We start from the raw sequence: 23,982 nt of genomic DNA on the forward strand, positions 1-23,982 counted from the left end.
ACAGGAAGGTTGGGACTAGGTGGGGAAAGTGAGAGACCTTGATTTACATTGCATATTCAACTAGCTCATGTCATGTTAGAAGAAATGAAAGACACGAAAAATACAGGGAGATGTTTCAGCTGTGCCTTTTGGGATGGAGATATATTTGCACACGTGTTTGAATATATGCAGACATACTGATATATGAAAGGGTGAAATAAAGCCGTAGTAAGTGTACTCTGTTCCAAAATATATGGCTATATGAAGCACGTGATACTTAATAAATATACAGGTTTTGATAAGCCTTTATCTGCAACAAATCATTTGAGCTTTTCTATCTGTGACTAATACAGGAGTCTCCCAACTCCTGCTGGCACAGGCTGTATCCCTCAATACACTGCGCAAGAAAGGGGCTACCTGATGATGCAGTGTCCCTCAGAGGTCCGTACTGGGACGGGTACTGTTTAATACCTTCATCAGTGACAGAGACAGCGGGATTGAGTTCACCCTCAGCAAGTTTGCAGATGACACCAAGCTGAGAGGTGCAGTTGACATGCCTGAGGGACAGGATGCCATCCAGAGGGACCTTGAACAAGCTCAAGATGTGAGCTCATGTGAACCTTATGAGGTTCAATAAGGCCAAGTGCAAGGTTCTGCACCTGGGTTGGGGCAATCCCCAGTATCAATACAGGCTGGGAGGTGAAGGAATTGAGACCAGCCCTGAGGAGAAGGACTTGGGCGTACTGGTGGATGAAAAGCTGGACATGAGCTGGCAATGTGCGCTGGCAGCCCAGGCGGCCAACCACACCCTGGGCTGCATCAGGAGAAGCGTGGCCAGCAGGTCGAGGGAGGTGATTCTGCCGCTCTGCTCTGCTCTGGTGAGACCTCACCTGGAGTACTGCATCCAGCTCTAGGGTCCTCAGCACAAGAAGGACATGGACCTGTTGAAGCGGATCCAGAGGAGGGCTACAAAAATGATCCGAGGGCTGGAGCACCTTTCCTGTGAGGACAGGCTGAGGGATTTGGAGTTGTTCAGCCTGGAGAAGAGAAGGCTGTGGGGAGACCTGGTTGCGGCCTTTCAGTACTTAAAGGGGGCCTGTAGGAAAGATGGGGAAAATCTTTTTAGCATGGCCAGCTGTGACAGGACAAGGGGTAATGGTTTTAAACTGAAGCAGGGTAGGTTTAGACTGGATACAAGGAAGAAATTCTTTGCAATGAGGGTGGTGAAACACTGGAATGGGTTGCCCTGGAGAGGTAGTGGAGGCCCCATCCCTGGCAACATTCAAGGCCAGGTTGGACGGGGCTCTGAGCAACCTGATCTGGTTGGAGATGGCCCTGCTCTGTGCAGGGGGTTTGGACTGGGTGACCTTTAAAGGTCCCTTCCAACCCAAACTATTCTATGATTCTATGTGGTGATATAAAAAATTTATCATCCTGACACTGAGTCAATTTACTATTCCTAAAGGATAAAGGCATCAGTGAGTTATGTAGGTTAATCAAAATGAGTGCTGATAAAATCCCTCATGTCATATATTCATTATATATGATGTATTTTATGGAAACACTGTCTTAGGGCTTTCTGAAAGTTAAAACAGTGAAGAATTCCTAATTATCCTATGAACCAGCTCAAAGACAAATAGAAAAAAAGAAAAGACATAGGTGTATCTGTAGTGGCTTTAAAGCCATTTACAGTACCTCTTCAAATATGTAACAATAATAAAGAATTAGTTCATTAGATGAAGCTTCCATATTGGTTCCCAGTAAAGGTAGTTTGGACCAGGAGCCTGGAGAGTTTATGCAATTGGCATCCTTGGAGGGGTTCAAGCCCCAGGTAGGCAATGCAGCAGCTGAGATCTAATGTCAGTAATCAACTCATTTCAAGTCAAAAGTTGTATAAGACACCTCCAGAGGTCTCTTCCAAGTGATGTTTGTATGGTGGTTTGTTTCAGCTAAATGAAAGATCCTATAGAATCGTATTTCTATGTCTGTGAGTTCACATGGTTTTGCCTTTATGACTGTTGCTGGATTGGACAATAGCATACACCCTGAGCTTTGGGCATCTAGGGGCTTGTAAGTATGATCCAGATAAAGAATAGCACAGAAGACTTTGGAAAGGTTGATTTATTTTTATTAGTGTTATGGTTATTTCTTCAAAGCAGCTGGGTGAAGGTGGATTGGTGGTGGGCAGAATTTACATTATGTAAGACAAAGTAGATGAATGAAGCTTATGACATAACTGAAAATTCAACAAGAAAATATTTTTTTGTGAAATAATCTCAGTTCTTTTGAAGCTATGGTGTTTTGATATAAGGCTGTTTTCAGGACTAAGAAAATATCTCGTTGTATATAAATGCACATGTAAACACACATACACTTATATATGAAACAATATATCCTGTATAAATGGAAAGATGTTATCTAGAATTTCATTTGCAAAGCAAAATCACACTGCACTTGTCTTCATTAGAATATATTCATGGAGACAAGAAGCATGCACACCATCTATATGTCTAAATTCAGTAGGTTAAAATTCAGACAGGTCAGACTTTTATCCTTATTAAGAAGCATTTTGGGTACAGGGAACATGCTCTTGTGCTTTATCGGGTAACAAATACTCATGAATTTCTGAAGATTACATTTATTGAAATTTCTCATTAGAAGAGTTTTCTGCAAAGAAAAGCATTTCTTGATACCACATAACATTAAGCCGTTGAATTTCATGGGAACAAAGCAAAGTGTTACAGATTCAGGACTGAGGCTTGAAACAGATATGACCATAGAAAAAGATTAGAAAATTGAAGGAACTATTAATGCATATTCTCCATTACATACTGCATTTGTTTTAAAAATAGTAACCACTCTAAAATCCAAGGCTTGCCTGCTACAGCAGTTATGGCTTCAGTCCAGCTTGTTTTCCTATTCCAGGCCATGCTGAATGAGGTGGAAATAAAATGGGAATATTATGGCTTTCTGATATACAGACTGCACCAGCCCTGCAATGATTAGCAAGGCCTAGAGACCATTCTAACATACCTTAAGGTATGGTCCTAAAGGACTATTCCTATAAAAATTACTATAAAGGAAGAGAGGACTTTAGTGCTATCTCACATTCACTTATTTTCCTGTTTTACTGCCTTTAAAGGAGGTGGTTTGGGACCAAGCTTCACCATTTTGTATTAAATAAGAATTTGTTTCCCCTGGGGCATTCCTCCGGTACATCCTGAGGCTTTAAATAAAAATTAGGTTTGTTTCTTGCACGTGGAATTACAGAGAATTGAATTTACATTGTGACAGATTTAACACACAGTAGGAGATTCTGTACTGTGTTTCTTATACAGAAGTACATCTTTTAGTTCTTGCAATTATTTAACTTCCTGATCTGGATAGTGGTGAGACTTAATCTCACTTCTAAAAGTACTATCAGAAGTCGCTTTTGCAGATATTAAAAGAATAACAACTTCAGTTCAGACTCATTAATTTCTTTCACTTTAATTATAGTTCTTGACAACCCGAGTTGCAGATGAGTAACACACGCATAGAAACACTCCCAGACAGGAAGACGTACCCTCAAGGGAAAACACACAGGTTTTCCCAGCCAGAACAAATTCAATTGCAAATACTGAACAAAACCACTTACAACAAAGTATTTAATAAAACTCATAATGGGGATGTATTTCCATTAAATGTAGGAGGTCATCATAGCCTTTAGGAAGAGACCACACTGAGTGAGGAAGGTTAAAAGCTGCCTTATATCTTTAACATCTGAAATATTTTCTCCCACCCTTGGAGCATATTATTATTACTGTTACTATTGTTATGTATAAACCTTGTAGGAGCAAAGGAAAAATATGTTTGTTCTCACATCACGTCATTGACCTTACATAACTGATAAGCAGCTGCATCACCAAAAAGGGTTTGTTTTGTATAACGTACCAAAGACATTGGTAAGGAGTCAAAGTAAAAAACTACCCAGTATCAGAAAAACCAATCCTAACCTCTTACTGTTAGATATTCTCAAATGCTTTCTTTCAACATCAATTCTTTCTAATTTTACTAACACTTCTTCAAAACGCTTTGTGCGCTAGGTTACCAGGTAGGTAATATTATCACCAGGAAATGAGGCAAAACTTACAAGTGGTTTGTCCTAAATCTCATCAAAGGCCAAATTAGAACTCTGTAAAACTTGATTAGAGCATCGATATCCAAGCCAAAAGACCGCAGAAACATTTTCATCCTTTTTTCTATCTGCAACATATAGATTCAATGTTTCCATTGTCAACAAATTAGAGAAGTTACAGCTTTACTCGGCCTCAGATGGGATGTTACGTATTTCATCATTCCTTAGCTAGGACAGATAATGAACAAAAAAGGTTTTTCCATTCATCCATCAAGTTGATCTGCTACAGCAACAGGACATCTTTGGGTTACAGGTGTGTCTGTGTTAAGGCCTCAAACTTTTATGATATGTGTCAGCTTGGCATTTTTACATGGCCTTTTCAAGCTGTTGTTTCAATTTCTTAAAATATATCCATTTTTATCTTCTTTAGGTATACCCGTGGTACTTATAATGTTCCTGTATGGTTGGTATTCCTCAGCTTTTCACAGTCTTGCTGTACTCAAACTTTATAAGACAGCATTAAGCACTTAAGAAAGCACTTTGGTGTTTTTTCTGACAGATCTTTGATGTCAAACTGAACATTGACCCTTTTGTAAACTTGGTTTCTAGTGCTTGGGTGCAAGTGATTAAATCAATGACTTGATCTGTGTTCACATAGTTTTCTTATGCTGTTAGGCTTAACTTACATCCCTTAAGAAAATATTTTCAAGTATTAAAGTCTTAATTTACTGTCTCTTTGCATTTCCATGCATTCATTTAATTAATCTTAGTTGTATTTCTTGGAACACTTGGAAGATTTCCCTCCTTTCCTGAATGTATATACATTTTAAAAATGTTTCCAGTTAGCTATATTCTTTCTCTGCTTTTGTTCGCTGTTGAGGTGACTAATGTGTTCTAATGTATGTTCACAAATCAGTCTTACCTTTTTTGCTCGTCCCTTAATTTTCTCTTTATCAACTACAGGTATCATACTAAGCAGGTCAAAACAAGATTTCAGATTTGAGCAGTGTTAGCCCCACTAGCTAATACTGGGGTATTATCTGTTACCTAATCTATTGAACTGTTTATATCACATTACCCTGATGGAATCTACCATATTTCTCCATATTTCTCATCTTGTGTTGTTACAGGAGGATATTCTTGGCCAGACTCAGTCTTCCAGAATTTAATTGTGCTAGCACCTTCCATATGTTTCTAGTCCAATAAAAGACAATTTATTTCTTTTTAGGAGATCTTAGAACTGCTGCTACAAGTGTAAAATTTCTCATATTTGAGGATATATCCTCTGAATATCCTTTACCAGAATGACCAAGCTTGCTTAGGCTTCATAAGGTCTGGTGGTCATAGGAATTCGAAGTATGTTCCTACTTTATTTGGCAAAAACAACTGTGGTGCAATAGTCAAGTCATAGGTTGCCTAAGTTATGAAATAATTGAATTCTACTTGGTACTTTTTACCATAAAAGCCTTTAAAAGTTCAATTTTTCTTTTCTCTTTGGCAGACTAGTAGACATACATGTAAGCAAGGAGTAGATACAATGCAGGGTACCAGAGGTGTTTTTCCTCCTCTCTATCTTCGTGCATGCAAATCGCTTGAGATCAAGATGATGCAATGAGAAATCAGACAGACATATGTTTAACTCAATTATGAATGGAAACTCACAGCACTATCATCACTTTGCATTACTCAGCTGCAGCCTAGTTTTGCATTGTGTTCCTGAAGTTATGTATCGTCTCTAACAGTCACAATAGCTCTTCATTTAGCCAACTGGACTAGCTGATTTGTTGAGTTTTTTGATCAAATACACTGGTTTAAAGTAGCATCTGCATATACTGCAGGATTAGATTGTGATGAAAGTTTGGAAGGGTAAGACGACAAATACTTGACTTCTGATGTTAGGTGAAATGACTGGTACTAGACATTAGTCATGCACTTTCTTTTTTCAATAAAAGGAGAGAAAAACAAAGAGTGCACAAACCAGTGCAGGCAATAGACATTAATCATTACTAAGACTGAAAAAATAATTGTGATTAAATCACAATTTACATGATCCTTGTAGTAAGAGAAAGCGTAAGGGAAAATGTCAGTATGAACTCTGTGTGCTTATAACACGTACTCTTAAAAGAGATTTAAGGAGCATTCATTTTTTCGTCTTCCAAAAGGCAGGATCTTATGCTAGCACTCTTTGCTAGCACTGAATAGTCCCCCATTCTCTGAGCAGTTTTATTTAATGGAGTTAGGTTTAGCAGCATATAATATTTTTTTTTCAATTTTTGTATACAGCTAGCTTATTAAGAAAATCCCAGTGGGTAATATAAGCAATTATATTTAGTCTTGAACCTGCTTTTCCAGAATTCGGATGATAAAAATTCCATTTACAATAAATTAGAATGAATATCCCATTTTAAGTCCTTCAGCTTGAGTTCTTGGGAATTTTTTTGAAAAAAATGTGCTTCAGCCTGTAAGGTTGTCGTTGTCTATAAATGTACAGTTTTTAAAACATTCACCTCTTTGTAATTTTGTTGACATTTTCTGGAACTTTAATGTGTGCTCTGTAAATAGATGTATGCCCAGAATTGTTATACTTCCCTCACTTGTTCTTGCAGCACAATTTGTCAGTTCTCATTTTCAATGTGAGAAAAACATAATTATTTCCTGACCTCCTTCACACAGTGGTGCAGGTGGCCTACCCTCTGGCTTACTCGATTCAAGGGTCAGCCCAGAGGGCTGGATTGTGTAATGTTTATTCAGCACTGGTGGACACAAGTGCAATTCCAGTTGTAGTCACTGGAATTTGAGCAGCTTGCATCAGTGTTTATGGTTTTGTGCAGTTCAGCTGTTCAAAACCATATGCAAAATAATGCTACTCAGAAGTCTACCAACCAAATTCATGCCCTGTCTGATGTCAATCAGCTTTTAATGGGGATAGAGCTTTCTGTCCTCTCTGGTTTTCATCAAAAGGTGCCAAAATTTATCCCCTTTCCCAATCAGCAAGCCCTGTAGGGGCTTGCATGCTTAACCTGTGCTATGGGATCAAGTGAGAGGAACCACCAGACAGCGGGGTTACTCATCGTGGAAGAGTCCCTGTTTCCTTGACCAAGCATAGCTCCTTCAGCACACGTTTCCCTCTCTCTTCACCTCTACGCTACGGCGCAATATTTCTCTTGCTCCCTCTCTCACTATCTCTTTTCTGTATCTCTCGGAAATCAGACTGGAGTTCAGAGCACTTTCACTACCTTTTATGAGGTAGAGTGTGATGTCATAGATGGGGGCAGGGCTAGTCAACTTTCTACCCACCCACCCACCTGTGCTGAGGGAGCTACGCTTGAGATCGGAAGCAGTGACTCCTCGACGGTGAGTAACCTCCTGTCTCATCTATATCTTTAACTCTCTCTATAGATCTGGGGGTGGAGGGAAAAGACATGAGAATGGGGGAATTTTTAATTTTTTTATTTTTTTTAATTAACCATAGGGCTAACGATGAATTGCATGTGTTGCTTTAGTTACCTGTGAAAAATCATTTCCTTCCTGTTCTGAAGTCCTAGAGTTAATGTCATCTGTAAAGCAATGATCACGTTTCTTTGCAGAGGTGGTCCGTTTACTGGTGCTTAAACTGGTCCTTCAATGTTTATCTTGCACTGTGAAAAGGCAAACCCTGTTCCCCCCTGAACTCAATTGCTAAACTTTCATTAATTTAATTACAGTCGTTCTGGACCATCATTTTTCTAAAGTACTTTGTGATTAAAGATAGATGGCGGTTTTTATATATTTATCATTCTTAACTGTGGATGGTACAGGACAGGATTTTTATTTCCTATATTCTCTGTTACTGTTTTTATTTGCTTTATCCAGAATGTTTATGAAGCTATGTATTGACAGTAGGCCAATTATAAGACCTATCTTATAGAAAAAATAAAATTCAAAAGTAAATTGTGGAAGATGTGAAATTAAGTAGGAAATCAAATCCCAGGAGATGTAACTGAGATTTAACTTTTGAAATTATAAGTCAAGGCATTTGATTTTTTCTGTGATAAGAAATTGAGATTGGGCAGGGATATTGCTAACTGAATTTCTTCGTGTTTTTCTTGTGTCATTACCTATATATTATTATTTTACTTTAAAGCACTGTCTTGTTACCTATTTCCCTTGGCCCCAAGTATTACTGTTTCACTGTTTTAATATCCCTCAGCATTTTAAAAGACAAGATGGACCACGAAGATCTTCCTTTCTTGTTCTGCCTCTTGGGTATCTATTAAAGCTGTCAAGATGTCAGAGCTCTCATACTAAAGGGCAGAAGAAGGATCATATGAAGATTTTGACCCCTAGGGATACTGCAAATCTTGCCGTTCTTGTTCGTTTAAAGCTCTTTACCAGCTCTGTGTGGGGTCTTGTCATATCTCAGTGAAAGGCACTGAAAGGCAGCAATGCATACGCTATAAATCAAAGGCAAAGAGAGCGCAATCACAGCCTTTTCAGCAGAGGTGGTCCATAGTCTGATTGATGAAGTACTTCTATTTTCAGGTGACTAGGTGGCTTTGAGGAATCATGTATAAGAAGCAGAGCCTTCCATCTTCTGGTCACTGGCATGTATTGGGAATTGGCCAGTAGTGATGGATAGATACTGCTCCCTGATGACTCAGTGATGCTCTGTGTACCAGTGCATAGGAGGTCTGAATGAAATTCTGGGAGGATGAAAGTCTTGTTTACAAAGCTACCAAAACTTTCACTAATGACTGTTTCCCTTCCTGTCAGAGAGAAAAATAAGGACAATGAATATAAAAATTGGCTCCTTGACAGGTGGTAGCTTTTCTAGCTTTGAATCATGCGTGCAAGGAGTTTTGTTACAACTGTTTATTCCTTTAGTGAACCAAACATCGAAGGCTCCAAATCTTTCTTTGCAAAGCCAAGAAGTTGTCTTAGCGAATTTAGCTTGCCTAGAAAACTCTGATCTTTTCAGTAGGAAAGGAAAAGCAGGTTAGTCAACCTCTAATGTTTCCCTGGAAAACTTATACGGGAGTTGCTGTTGTTAAAGGCGGTTTGAGGTTTGCTCTTTTCAGAGGCAAATGCTTTGAGGTAAAATTTAATTTAGATCTTAAGCACATCCTTTGCTGATGAATTTACAGAATTGGTTTTGCTCATAATTATTCTCACATAATGTGGGGACTTCAATTTTTGCACAGAATGGGTAAAACATAAGGACCAAATGTACAGTGCCCCTAATCTCACTTTAGTGATACAATAGCATTATGGTGGCATAGAGAGGGAAATTCTTTTTAAAAGTGATATAAGGATTGGGAACTGGAAATCAGAATTGGTATCATTCAGTAATTACGGTCAATTAGAGGTACTGATCAGCACAGGGAGGGGGGGATATTATGGATCAGAGATGTCAGTGGATTTCTTTAAATCCAGAGATATTTGCTCTCTAAATTTAGCTCGTAAGAGCAAATCAGCAGTCGACTGACTTACGTATAGGGGGAGTTTGTAGAGAGAATGATATTCAAAGTGACATAAACTGTTTGTGGTAATTAACCTGGAATCTGCCTGTGCCAAATCTAATAATTTTTTGACAATGCAACCCCAGGATGTGGGTTTGCCTGAGTAACCTAACACTGGGAGAATAAACAGCCTAATTTTACATTTGCTGAGCTAATTCCCCTGTTAAATTATTTTACTGGCAGCTATGATTAAAAAAAAAACAAAAAAACATCTAAAGTACACAGATTCCTGTATTTTACAGCTTTGGCTTGAGTGTGTATTCAGTCAATTGCGATGTTTGTTTTAACTGTTATTTACATGTACATAAATTAAAGTAAAATATAATAAGGCCTAGACTTCAGCTGATTTTATTTAGTGTGTAATCTGAAAACTTCTGAAAGCAAATAACTGATTGACCTGTTCCAATATACGCTAATTGAAATAAGTTAAATCTTCATAAGGGTTTTGCAAACATTAAGTTACTTTACAAGACATTCTTAAACATTGTGTTGCTTTATGTTTGCAAGCACATTGTGTATTACTGACTCAAAGCAAAACCAAGTAACTAGTATATTTATACCTGTATCTTTAAGCAGGTCAGCATTTAAATTACGGATTTATTCCTCAGTCATGCTGGCAAGGTGTGAGCAGTACTTTAATGGTGTAAGATCACATATAGGGATCAAACTTTTTTTCAGCATGATTAAGATAGCTGTGTGAAATGCCAAAATTTTCTATGTTTGCCAGGCTGATTTCTCTTACAAGTTGAACTAAAACTTTGTGGGTTGGTTCTTAGCTCCTTTTTCTATATGAGAAGTGATGGAGAGCTATGGAACGCACCATCTGTTCTCAAACCATGTCAGCTGGCAAATAGATGGTCATCACCCTGCCCTCTCTTACTGCAATTTTAGGCTGGTATAACACCATTGACTCAAAATGAATCACTTTTGATTTAATCTTCTTTAAGCAAAAGAAGTCACAATGATAGTGCACAGCATCCTAGAGGACTCTTAGTGTTGATTTAAATTGCAATCCTTTTAAACTTCGATCTCAGCTCATTTGAATTGTCAACAAAAATGCTCAATAGCACTTGGACTGAGTATAGTGGTTGGAGGAAACTAAGACTGCCTTAACGCCATGGGCTTTCTGTTTCAGGGGCAGTTGCTTCTCAAAGACATTAAACGTGATTCTGTTCATTCATAATCCTTTGCGTTTTTATCAGTGCCTTCTGAGTGTCTCAAAGCAAACACGATGGTGTGTTGTCGTAAAACTCAAAACAGGAGCAAATATTGTCATTATTTCCCTTCTGCAAATGAGAATGCTGAGCCACACTCAAGGCAGAAAAGATCTATAGAATCTTGATGAGTTTCAAACATGCTGTCCTTCTCCAAGACTCAGATAATTTTCAAGACCAGTGTTTCTCTGTCTTCTATTCTGTAGTCCAGTTTCCACTCTGGATGACCAAAAAAAAATTTTAAAATGTAACAGTAGAAAGAGTTCACTGTACGGTTTGAAAATGATAGAGTTGGAAAGAAATCTTGCAGTAACAGGTGAAGGCTACCCCACTCAAGTTATGCAAAAGATGGGAGTAGGTCTATGGTGTAATGAAAACTGAGTATTTTATTATTCAGAAAGATTTTGCTTGAGTGATGAAGAGTTTTTACTGGTCTCTCCATTGCTATGTGCAGAGTGATTCATCTAGCCAAGTGTCAACATCTGCATCTGAGATGTTCACCCCAGGCTTCCTTTATAAGAAATGGAGACCAATAGCCATTTCTAGAGCGCAGATACTGTTATTTCAGGTAGACACTGACAACCGGTTAGATTAGTAACATCTTAAAAAAAAAAAAAATGACAGAGACATGGGTGGGTGAATTGAACCATGTATCCAGACAAGCATAAAGTTCAGGGGGCTTAGCCTCAGGGATCTTTTGAGGGTATATAGTCATATGTAAGTAATGTAAACTTTCTGTGAACTTAGCTGCTGGAGAAAGGAAACTGCCTAATATTTTCTGAACAGAAATGTTTAAATTGTTTTGTAAGGAGCACTTATCAACATAAAGTAGTTCTCTTGAGGTCCCAATCTCATTAGTTGCTGTAGCCTGAGGGGTTGATACTTTTTGTGGTTTTTGACACTTTTGGGGATCAAAAGAGAAGAATTAAGGACAACAATCTCAAAAATATTCATTAAGTTTGATTGAATTCTTGGACTACTGGGTCAAATCCAAGGACAATTTATTGCATATGTTGAACATCTATGCCCAGATTCGCTTGTACTGCCTTTAGGATTCCAAAGCAATTTGGGATCTCTGAATTAAATTTAAAAAGTGAAGTACTCTGGCCCATCTGCATAGAAAACGAACCCATGAAAGACCTCAAGTGCTCCATGGTTCCTGGTCTTCTCCACCAAGCACTGAAGGATTCTGGAGTGCCTTGGTCCGGCACCTGGAGTTAAGTAGGATGAGTGCAGGATAAGACTTCATTTATATAAATAGAAACTTTGAAAACCTTGCCTAGGTCACCAAACACATAGTCTCAGTGGCTTTTATGAGAAGCTCTGGTTTTCTTGCCTGCATTCCTAGTGAAATTATTCAATTACAGACATCTGAAAAAATGCTTCTGGGGGTTCCAGTGCCACCAGCTGTGAACAGCTCCTTGATCCTGACTAATATTAAAAGACATTCAGTCACAATCTTTCTGTTGCCAAGTAAGTGCAGACAAGTCCATAGATAATCATGACTAATAAACAATATTTAAGTTAGGTAAGAGCTTTATAAGAAAACGGCCAATGCAAATGCTTTTTCATTTCACCATTCTTCTAAACAACAGCTCAATTTATAGCTTCATCTCCTTTACATAAATTCTGGATTAGAGGGAAGATTTGGAGATATGGTTGAATTAATTTGGTTTTGTGTACAGAAGATTGTTCTGAGGTGAAAAGCACAGAAACCATTTGGGTTATGTGAATCATTGAGACTATAAGTACTCCTGCATTTGTCGTTCAGGGAAAATGCTATCTAAAGAACTGAATCTCAAAAGAAAACAGAGACCAAGTAAATCAGGATTTCCTAACGTGAATATTTTCTGGAAAGAGCAGTACAGGATTTAACCAACTTGAGTGAGCTATTAAATATTTCTCAATAATTGGTGATATTTTTTTCCTCCCTTCTACAGTTAGTCAGGTTTTCCCTTTGGATAAAACACTTGCTCTAGTAACAGTGAAAATGAGATCACCAACATCTACGCTACTCTTTTGCATACATTCACATGTATACAGAAGAGAAGGCTAAGGAGAAATATTGTTGTCTACAACTACCTAACAGGAGAATCTAAAATAGCCAGATCCAGACTTATCAGAGGGTGGACAGTGACAGGAAAAGGGGCAACAAACACAAGTTTAAACCCCAATTAGAAAAGCTGTACATTCCAATTAGATATAAGGAAAAAAGGGAGAAGAGACTGACCCCCACCTCACCACGCCCTCCTTTCAGGCAGTTGTAGAAGACGATAAGGTCTTCCCTCAGCCTCCTCTTCTCCAGACTAAGCAACCCCAGTTCCTTCAGCCACTCCTCAGAAGACTTGGGCTCCAGACCCTTCACCAGCTTCATTGCCTTTCTCTGGACATGCTCCAGTGCCTCAATGTTCTTCTTGTAGTGAGGGGCCCAAAACTGAACCCAGTATTCAAGGAGTGGCCTCACCAGTGCTGAGTACAGGGGGACAATTCCTGCCCTAGACCTGCTGACCACACTATTCCTGATACAAGCCAGGATGCCGTTGGCCCTCTTGGCCACCTGGGCACACTGCTGGCTCATGTTTAGCCAACTGTCAACCAGCACCCCCAGGTAATTTCCCTCTGGGCTGCTTTCCAGCCCCTCTTCCTCACACCTGTAGCATTGCATGGGGTTGTTGCGATAAAATTGGCCTTGGCCCATTGATCCAGCCATTCCGGATTCCTCTGTACAGGCTTCCTACCCTCAAGCAGAGCCACTCCCGCCCAGCTTGGTGTCACCTGAAAATTTACTGAGGGTGCATTCAATGCCTTCATCCAGATCATTGATAAAGATATTAAAAAGAACTGGCCCAGAACTGACCCTTGGGGAACACTACTTGTGACTGGCTGCCAACTGGATTGAACTCCATTCACCACAGCTGTTTGGGCCCAGCCATCCAGTCAGTTTTTCCCCCAGCAAAGAGTACACATGTCTAAGCCATGAGCCACCAGCTTCTCTAGGAGTATGCTGTGGGAGACAGTGTCAAAGGCTTTACTAAAATCTAGGTAGAGAACAGCCACAGTCTTTCGCTCATCCACTGGGTGGGTTGCCTGGTCATAGAAGGAGATCAGGTTGGTCAAGCAGGACCTGCCTTTCATGAACCCATGCTGGCTGGGCCTGATCCCCTGGTTGTCCTGCACATGTCTGGTGAGTGCATTCAAGATGAACTGCTCCATAATCTTCCCTGGTACTGAGGTCAGGCTGATAGGCCTGTAGTTCCCCAGATCCTCCTTCTGGCACTTCTTGTAGATGGGCATCACATTGGCAAGTCTCCAGTTGTCTGGGACGTCCCCTGTTAACCTGGAGTGCTGATAGATGAAGGAATGGCTTGACAAGCTTCTCCACCAGCTCCCTCAGCACTCTCAGGTGGATCCCATCCAGCCCCATGGACTTGTGAGTGTCCAGGTGGTGCAGCAGTTTGTAAACTGCTTCCTCCTGGATTATGGGGGGTTTATTCTTCTCTCTGTCCTGGTCTTTCAGCTCAGGGGACTAAATACCCAGGGGATAACTGGTCTGACTATTAAAGGCTGATGCAAAGAAGGCATGAAGTACCTCAGCCTTTTTCTCATCTTTGGTGGCTGTTCTCCTCCTCCCCCCAACCAAAAAGGATGGAGATTCTCCTTGGTTCTCTTTTTGTTGTTAATGTGTTTGTAAAAACATTTTTTTATTTTTTTTTATATCTTACAACAGCGATCAGATTAAGTTCTGGTTGGGCTTTTGGCTTTCTAATTTTTCTCTGCCTGAGCTAACGGGATCCCTGTGCTCTTTTTGAGTTCCCAGCCCCTTCTTCCAAAGGTTCAATTTGTTTTGAATAGGGCATTGGACTAGATGACTTCAAAGGGTTCTTTTCATCCTGAAGTATGATTGTATGAGTATTTGCATAAACCGTGAGTAATGGAAATGATCCTTTACGATTCAGAGCAAGATTTTCCTCATTCCAATTTATTGGAATATTTATTTTTGCTGTCATCTTTGCTTGCTCTTTCCTTATCATCTACAACAGCCTTTACAATTGTTTCTGCTTTGTTTTACTTTCAGTTGTTTGCATTCTCCAGTAATTCTTACTGTTTTGCTGAGTTTTAGTAACATTTAGTGTTAGCTAAAGTTAAAAATGTAATGAACAAATACATTCACAAATTGTATATTCAGTAACATCAGGGTCAGGGGAAAAAAAAAACCAAAAACTTCTAGTAAGGAACACTTACTGAACATTATTTAAGCATTGATTGATTTGGTGAAACAAATTGAACAGTTAATTGCGAATATTGTATTTGGAATAAAATATTAGAATTTCCTTCAGAAATTATTTGCCATATGTTATTAAGCTAGTTGTGTAAGTGCTGGGACTTTTCTGAAAAGCTGAAATGGGGCTCTCTCTTGAAGACTACTGTGGAGATTCAATTTTGTTTCTTCATTTCATTGCATACTGTTGTAAAGTCCTGAGAAGTGCTCAGGGAATCCAGCAGAGAAAGCAATGTTTCCACTGATTGAGCTCAGCAATGCTGCAAGGACCCTCAACTTCAAGGAAGTAAAAGCCTTTTAGCACCTCAAAAATGATCAATATCTTGAATGATCAAGCCCTTTATCTGCTTCTATGAGACATAAAATATACATGAACAACAGCAGGCAGGCGTTAGGAAGCAAGGAAGAATTGCCCTGCTACTATCTTCCATTCTACAAGAGGATTTTGTTTTATTCATTTTGACTGTTTGATGCATTGTTTCCAATGAGCAAAGCCAGCTATGCCCATAAAGCAGCTATCTTCAGCGTGTCTCTGTGCTGACCTGGGTAAGCATACCTTTAGAGATATGAAGCTAGCTGAAGGAGCAAATGTGCCTCAAAATGTGACAGATCCTCACAGTTGAAGACGTGGAGATAACTCACGTACAGATACCGTTCTGACACTTTTACAAATTAAAAAAAGAAGTTGGCAAAATATTACATTTCTCAGCATTGCAGTCTGAAGTCCTGCATTATGCTGCTTTTCTTTTTGTTTTTCATCGTGACAAAATCAGGAGGAATAGCGGGAGGTAACACATTCTTACATAAAGACTATAGTGTTTCTATGCTTTACTGATCTTTTTTTTACCCAAAGTCTCCTGCATTTTATCACTGAGAGTACAATTTCCAGCCACCAGACATGATTTGGACTCCCTTCAGGTAAGACTGTCAGACAGACATGCTTTTCTTGTTATTATACTGTTCTCTAGATAAAGAACAAAAAGGTTTGCTTCCAGAACTCAGTTTGAAGGAGCAGTAAATTATTTTGTGCTTTTAAAAATGATATCTATCTTCAAATTACATAGAAAACGGAACTCAAGTCAGGAGGAGGGAGATCAGTAGCACAGACTAGTTAGATAGCCTGTATTTCCTCTTTCAGATTTAACTGCAGTTGGATATGAAAGTGGAAATGTGTACTGAGATGCTTTTGACAGAGTCCTCTCTGTGCTTTTCTATCTGTGACATCAGGTTCAGACAATGTCGTATCTTGTGTAGACTTCTGACATACGGTGTATACAATCCTGGCAATATACAGACCACTTACATAAAGTTTGGTATTAATGACATTTTTATTGGGACTGATACTGAGCTTCCACAGATTTCTTACTATAATTTTCTTCAGTAAGCCTCCTGGCAATATCACAAATCTTAGTTATAGTTTGAGTTAGCCTATCCTATCAAATATAGTTTGGACTTCACCTGTGTTGCAGACATTTTATCTTCTCCTTGAAGATTAGGTAGGAGTCTACCTTCAAATCAGTCATGCAACAGTCTGTTTCCTGTTAATCATCCAAGAATTCAGATCAAACCATTCCATGAGACAGAATGATTTTAAAGTGGTAAATGTGGTTGTACTAATTTTGCTACAATTAGTAATGCAACTGTGATGGCCATTAGAGGATCATAATTTTTGTCCATGACATTCCGTCATAGGCATCAGTTCTATGCAGAATGAGGCAGGTTTAGAAGAAGAAAACGTTGAGCCATCATGGCAGAACACTCATTCCCATGTTTGTCAATTGTAGGTTGATGTAGAAAGTGCTTCTTCCTCTACATTCGACCTTAGCAAAGAAAACATATAGTATACGCAACCATAGTGCTGGCAGAGTTGTGGGGTGAAATCCCATTCCCATCTACAAAACTCCTTTGGCTTCACTGACTGTTCGGACTGGTGTCAAATATCCTAATTCAGTAACAGACCCTGATGGTTTTGAGGCAGTGTTGTAGCATGAAAACGACTGATAAAACAAGCTTGTTTAAAAAATTCAATGCTATTTATGATTGCTTGTCCTTACAGTGTTTCTGGTATATGATATGAATTGTGCTGGTTTGGCATCTTTTTCCTGCTGTGCAGTGGCAGATAATGAGGAGAAGAAAAAGAACTGGTTCTGAGAAATCTTTCATTATGGGTCAAAATATTTTCCTTGATTAAATTCTGAAAACAATGCAACAATATATTAATTAAACATTAAATATTGAGGAAATAACCTACACTATGTTTGTTATCTACAAGAAAAATTATAAATTTTGTGTTACAGCAGTAGTGTCATATTGGATAAATAATTTATGGACTGTAAATGCAGTTGAAGAATAGAAAAACTGTAGTATCTATCAAAAATTCCAAAATATATTTTTCACCTTTGGGACTTGCCAGTCTGGAGAAAAGTCAGTACTAGTTATATTTCACAAAAAGAATTGGATAATGTTAACTTTTAATTTTTTCCAATTGTCTTATTTTTCATTTCAGTTGTTAAAATATGAGTTTTCATGCTATCTCATTAGAAGGGCAAACACTGGCAATATGGAACATCAGCCATTGATATAAAAATAACATTTTGATAGTTTCTAAATCAGAAGGTCATTTAGTCATTTCCACAAGTACAACAAATCATACATAAAACTAGACAGACTAAAGTAAAAGAAAATAACTGTCTGAGTCCTGCCTAAAACTCACGCTGGCTATCTCATCCCTGAGCTGTGATCCTCAAACTCCAGCCTCATAAAGCGTCTGCATTTCCAACATTAATATTCCCCAGGTGTGTGTTTTGCTCCAGAACACACACATCAGTCTGTTAGTTAGAACTGTTCTTGGTAGCCTACTACACTGAGCAAAACCCTAAACTTTGGCAGGATTTACAATTGGGTGCTTCACTGTGTTACTAGATGACCCAGTGAGCCATTTCGGTGCGTACATAACTTATTAGGGCTGGCTGGACAGCAGAGTTGGAGATGCCTAATATCTCTAGTGGTGTACTGTGCTCTTGGGCCAAAGACAACTGGATTCAGTATCCTTCAGACTATAACCCGTGAGTGAGGCTTTCTGCAAGGCTTCTTGTTAAAGATCCATCCACTTGTAGCTACTGATGAGGGGAGAAGAGAGGACAAAGCAAAGACGAGATGGGTGAATAGGCAGATGATCATGACATTGAAGCCTATGTTTCAGTCTCTCAATTGAGAAGGCAACATGATTTTTTTATCCTCAAAAAAAGAAATATTTATGTTTTCTGGCACCCATTATGAAATGTACGTACGGTCTCTGCTAGCTGAGCATTTCTGAGTTGGTGCCTGGCTTACTATTTCAGAAGCTGATCGAGAAACAAAATATATGCAGGGCTCTTGGTGTTTCAGTGAAGTAGCCTTTATGTCTTGCTACAGAAAAAATTAAAGTTTTGGGTTTTTTTTGTAGGACAGCTGGATACATTTGAGGGCATTTAGGTGGTATTTCTTAACTTTACAGGGTTAGTATTCGTATTTTATCATTAACAGATTACTTCTTCAAACCTCTTCATTTAGTGAATGAAAAACTCCCCCAATTTTAGTGATATCTAGTGCTGAATTGTATTCTATGATTATATTTATATCTACATATTGTTTTAAGTTTCATATTAAATATTCTCCTCAAAGCAAATTAATTGGGATATGATTTTGTCTTTTACCATTTTTTGACATAGCCTGGGATAAGAAGATGATCTTTTTCTTACATGTATCTTACATGCAAACGTAGGACTAGATTTACTACTAAGCACAGCTGAGAGGAAAATGTTCTGTTGCCTAAGAATGTAACCTGGGAAAACGGTATTCCTGATTCACCCTCCAGATTCATAATTCCTTCATCTAACTTTGGTTGCTCTAGAGGCTGTTTTATTGCCTTTTGGTTTGTGGTGACAGCAACTGTACGTGTCCATGAAAGTATGAACTTACTTTGAAAAGGAGGAGAAGCAGGGAACACACCCAGAATTCACAGATAGCCTTAAGGGCTTGGCAATGCATAAATTACCTGCTGAAGGCATACAAATCAAGTCTTAGCCAAGAGGATTTGAAGTGTTGCAGGTTCCTTTTCGACGTGTTAAAGAAATGGCAATTGCTCCTCCCGATCTGTACAAAGTAAATCAGACTAAACTCTATTGATCAATAATTACTACTACTAATTTTTTGCATTCAGACATTTCAAGGTCAATATGGGCCATTCTTGTCCTCTAAGCTGTCTTCCTGCATAACTGATGCATAGGCTTCCTGAATTAATGTGCATTGAACATGTCCAATAGTTATGCTTAAACTAGAGTGTACATATTAAGTAAAAGCCTCCAATATTGATTTCACAATTTCTAGATATAGAACCCCTATCTTTCATGAGTTCTTGTGATTAATTAATATCACTGCTAAAAATGTTCAGCTAATTAATAACTAAAATGACCTGCTTCACCTTGCAGCCATTAAGTTCTCTTATATCTTTGTCTAATCTGTCGAACCTGAAAGATTACCAGCTTTCTGTTACTATGTACTTCCTGATTTCGATCAACTCATTTTTTAATCATTCATTAATGGAAAAAACAGAGCTGACTGAATCTTTCCCATAAAAGATGGCTTTTTGTTCTTGCAGTTCTTTAAATTCGTTCCAGTTCCTCAGTGTTGTTCTTGCATTGAGAAGAGGACTCAGTATCCCATAATTGTGGACGCATGAAAAACTGAATATGAGAATTTAACCTATTTCATCAGTGTCCCCCTTTTTGTATACGCAAGGAGTGATCACCTAGGATCCTGCATAGGATAAAGTTCCTTATTGTATAAGTAGGTACCATCTGCTATGAAGTTGGACAAACTGAAATCTACACTTCTGACTTTTACCAGCTTATTAGATACCAATCACTTGCCCTCTGTAAACTTACCACTTTCCTAATTGTTATCCGCAAATTACATCGGTTAAGTGACTTTTTTACCAAGTTTTTTTAACAGAAATATTAATATTGTAAAGCTGACAAGTGGTTTCCCCAAGAGCACACTGCACAAATCACTGTTTAGCAATGATTTTTTGTGTGTATACATGCTTTTGGAAACTTAGCTATTAGGGAATTTGGAATCATTCTATATGTGTGGTGTTAATTTCGTATCAGCTGAGTTTTTAATCAAACTGTTATGCAGTACCAAGCAAAACAACTGTCAAAGGTCCATTTATATCAACAGCATTAATTTAAGCAATCCAAAGTTTAATCACATCAAAACACGATGTAGGTTACTTTGAAAATATTTTTACCCACAAAACCATTTGGTTACCACTAACTATATTTCTTTCCTCCCTTTATTTATGGAGTCTGTCATAGACATTGCATTATTTTATTTGGGAGTGCTGTCAGCTGAACTGGCTATAATTTCACAGGTCATTCTGTTTGCGCTGCTCAAATATTTCCAGACTAGGAACTATCTACAATTCTTTTGACGTCTTCCCCCACTTTTCAAGGTCCGTTAAAATCAACAGTAATGATATAGAACATTCTTAAACAATCAGCTCTTTAAAAACTACCTATACTATATCCTTGGTCACTGGAAATACAGATATTTTTTTTTCTCTATTTCACTTACTTTTTGTAGTAAATTTCTGATTGTAGCTATGAAGGAATCTCCGGAAATCAAAATCCTTTCTAAAAACTGTGATATGATTCTTATGACAGCGGTGTGACAATGCCGGGAGAACATCTCTTTCCATTTGCTTTACTGTTAAGGAGAAAATTTTCCAGCTTTATTCTCTCCCCCTTCATCAGCTATTTTGGTATTATAATTACTGGTTATTTTACTTAGAGTATGTGTATATGTAAAAGAAGGAAGAAATCTTGATTGTCACAAGATTCTGGAAAATTCTGCATATAGTGCAGGAAAAATGCAGCAGAGCTTATAAGCAGATCAAAAACTCCTTAAAGCCTTATGGATTTTTTGGGGGAAAAAACCCTGACATTATCTTCTTGAGAGATAATAGGCTCTGCTGCTCCACTGTTCTACCCTTGCATTCACTAATTACAAAGTTAGCTTGTAGCAAAATCTTTTTCTTATTATTTTTTTCTGAATGATTTATGCCTTCCCTGGGTAGATGGCAGTTTTAGCCCAGATAAGTGACTGGCTCCAGTGCAGTGATTCTTAGGTTCTTTATGGATTTTGAATTTTCCCCAGCATTCTCTGTTCTTGGAGTTTTATGGGCCAATAGGCTAAATTTATCTCTTAGGTTTAAGATGGCTTTTTTTCCTAAATGGAGGCAAATGTATTTGTAAAGAGATCTAAGTAGCAGAACACTATTACTTTGTGTAGCAAGTCAAAGGCTCTGTTAGCTGCTAGCACAAAAAGCTATCGTTATATTCATAATTCCCCAAACATTGCTAGGGAGTGAAGTTTGCCTTCTGTACTGTGCAATAGTTTCCTATTGGTACTTTTATTTGAAATGTTAATTTTCCTTCTTTTTTTTTTTTTTTTTTTTTTATATTATTAACATTATCTGTTTGGAAAAGTGCATGTGTTTCTGTGCCCAGATTTTGTGAGGAATCACCGCACTAAGGGCTTGATTCACTTCTGCCTTATTCCATCTTCATGCCGCTGTAGCTCTGCTGATTACAAAGCACAGCTTAAAACTGAAGTAACACAGTGGTGTAGTAAGATCTAAATGTTAATTGAAATGATGTTCATTCAGTTTAATTCTTCTTTACTGAGCCATAATACAGGGAAGGAGCTGGAGGCAATAAGAAAATCACTGGAAGTGCTAGGGTAGCCAAATTGGATACATGGGATGGCTACCAGCAGATTTTGGAGAACACTCATAGCCTAATACTATTATAGGGGCTTTATGTCTCTTTTCTGATTCCAATACCTGAAAGCATTTTACAACACGGGTGGATATTAAGGGCAAGAACGAAGCATCTGCATGTTAAAATGTGATTAATAATGGTGAAAATAGGGAGCTCTTATCTACTCTAAGAGCAGATTGAAACTACAGGTAATTAAAACGGCATCGAAATATGTAATGTGGTTTTCTAAAAGACATTATTGCAATCTGCATCCAATCTTGCAGAAGTACATGCTTCTGCACACCTTTATCGATATGCTCCACGAAACTACTAATGTGTTTAAAGATGTAGATTGCATCCTTTGTATGGGTTTAAGCATCGAATATATGTGCCTCCTCGTTTCAAAATGCTTCCTTTAATCATTCTGTTCCTTAATATAGGCCCCATGTAAAATAGCTACCAGAACTCTTTTCATAAAGAAATGCTGGAAAATATGAGGTCATTAGAAACCTTCAACAAATAGAATTCATTCTGGAATGTGCAATATAGGCTTGATCCAGTCAGTTTATCCACATTGATTATGAAGTAAATATATTTGACGGTATCACTTTATATTCAATATCAATCCACCAGTGTTTCAAAAAGAATCATTTAACAATGAGTAATGCTTGATTGTTGATCTCTGCAGTAAATTAGAATATCCTAATTTAATAGAGTATGATCTGTTATTTGCCAACAAACATACAGATTGCCTTATAAATCATGCAGTAGTGTGGTTATAGAATAACACTGTACTGAATTATATTTCATTACTCCCTATTGAACAGTCATGTTTCTGCCATATAATGTAATTTTCCATCTTTTAACTTAGTTTCTTTTACTAACGGAAAACACAATTTAGACCTGAGGAAAAATATTTACTGGGGGCAGGCAATTAACTATGCATTTCAGGGAATGGCACCAAGTACGTGAAAATCATTAACATTTTTTTGTTGTTGTTTTTCACCTCACTGTATGTACCTGTTTATGTATTTAATGAATCATAATGAGTATAAGGCCACAGCTGAGGAAATCAAAAATAATAGGTAAGTCTGTAGATTGATGTGGTTCCAGACACAGGCTTTCTGTAGTGTCTATTCTTGTTCACATCGGCCACTGACACTTCAGAAAGATGTTTCTCCTGAACTACTCTTCTGTTAATGAATCAAAATACTAGAGGTGAAGTATAATACGTTTTTTGTTATTATGTTATGAGTATTTATGCTGGTTACCATGCTTAGAATACATGTTAAGGAGTCATACGCTCCCAAAATATGGAGCAGGAAACTTTTGGAGGGAGACCAGGACTTTTGTACTAATTAAAAATAGCTAAGAACTTACTGAGCAAGCGGGGTGGGATTAAAGAGTTAAGATAATATTACATCCAAAATCATTCCTACAAACTGGGAAAGACTTAAAAAATTGAGGCAGTTTCCGTGGTAGAACTGAAAGGCTTTACCACAGAGTATATCCCACTTTTTCAGCATTTGGGGAAAGGGATAAATGAACATTCTAAATAGTAACCTGGGTTGCTACAGTACTTAAGAGCATATTTTTAGCACATACTAATTTGAGGATGTCCAGTTGGATTTGGCAAGTGCCTAATTCACATTTTGGAACATTGAGACATTGCTTTGGAAGTTCCATTATATGCTTAAATCCTTTTGAAAAATTTGGCCAGGGATAGGTACCTGATTTCAGTGTATGATCGAAGCTTGTTGACTGCAAGTTCCAATGGTTTGAAGTTCAACAAGTTCTTAAGGCCTCTTACATCCAGAGGACCCAGGAACCTCAGGCAGACTCGTGCATGGGAGAAATGCAAGGGTACGTGTACAAAAGGCCTCCTAATTGTGAAGTAAGATACCTTGTGAACATAAGTAGCTCAAATATTACAGTAGCTACAAAAACCTGCAGTTAACTGTTTCATCTTTTTATTTCTTTAGGGGTTTAAAAATTTCCTTTCATCTTTTCAGATGGGAACCTCTAACAAGCTCAGCACTGGCCTCACACTGTTCCTGTAGACATCATTGGGGGTGTTATCCTGGGCTTAATA

General features: G+C 38.1%; 1 protein-coding gene across 4 annotated transcripts in view; it reads left to right on the forward strand.

Annotated features, from left to right (window-relative positions):
- LOC104131806 (catenin alpha-2) overlaps positions 1-23,982 on the forward strand; it is a 468,889-nt gene that overhangs the window by 444,200 nt on the left and 707 nt on the right. For 2 of the 4 annotated variants that reach the window (XM_009645015.2, XM_009645023.2), the window contains one exon: positions 7,307-7,450. The exons of the other annotated variants lie outside the window; for them this stretch is intronic. In XM_009645015.2, the coding sequence (XP_009643310.1) occupies positions 7,307-7,450 (144 nt within the window). The remainder of the gene's footprint in view (positions 1-7,306; positions 7,451-23,982) is intronic. 4 annotated transcript variants of the gene reach the window in all.

Source organism: Egretta garzetta, unplaced genomic scaffold (assembly GCF_000687185.1).
Source record: "Egretta garzetta isolate BGI_Z169 unplaced genomic scaffold, ASM68718v1 scaffold570, whole genome shotgun sequence".
Classification (NCBI taxonomy): domain Eukaryota; kingdom Metazoa; phylum Chordata; class Aves; order Pelecaniformes; family Ardeidae; genus Egretta; species Egretta garzetta.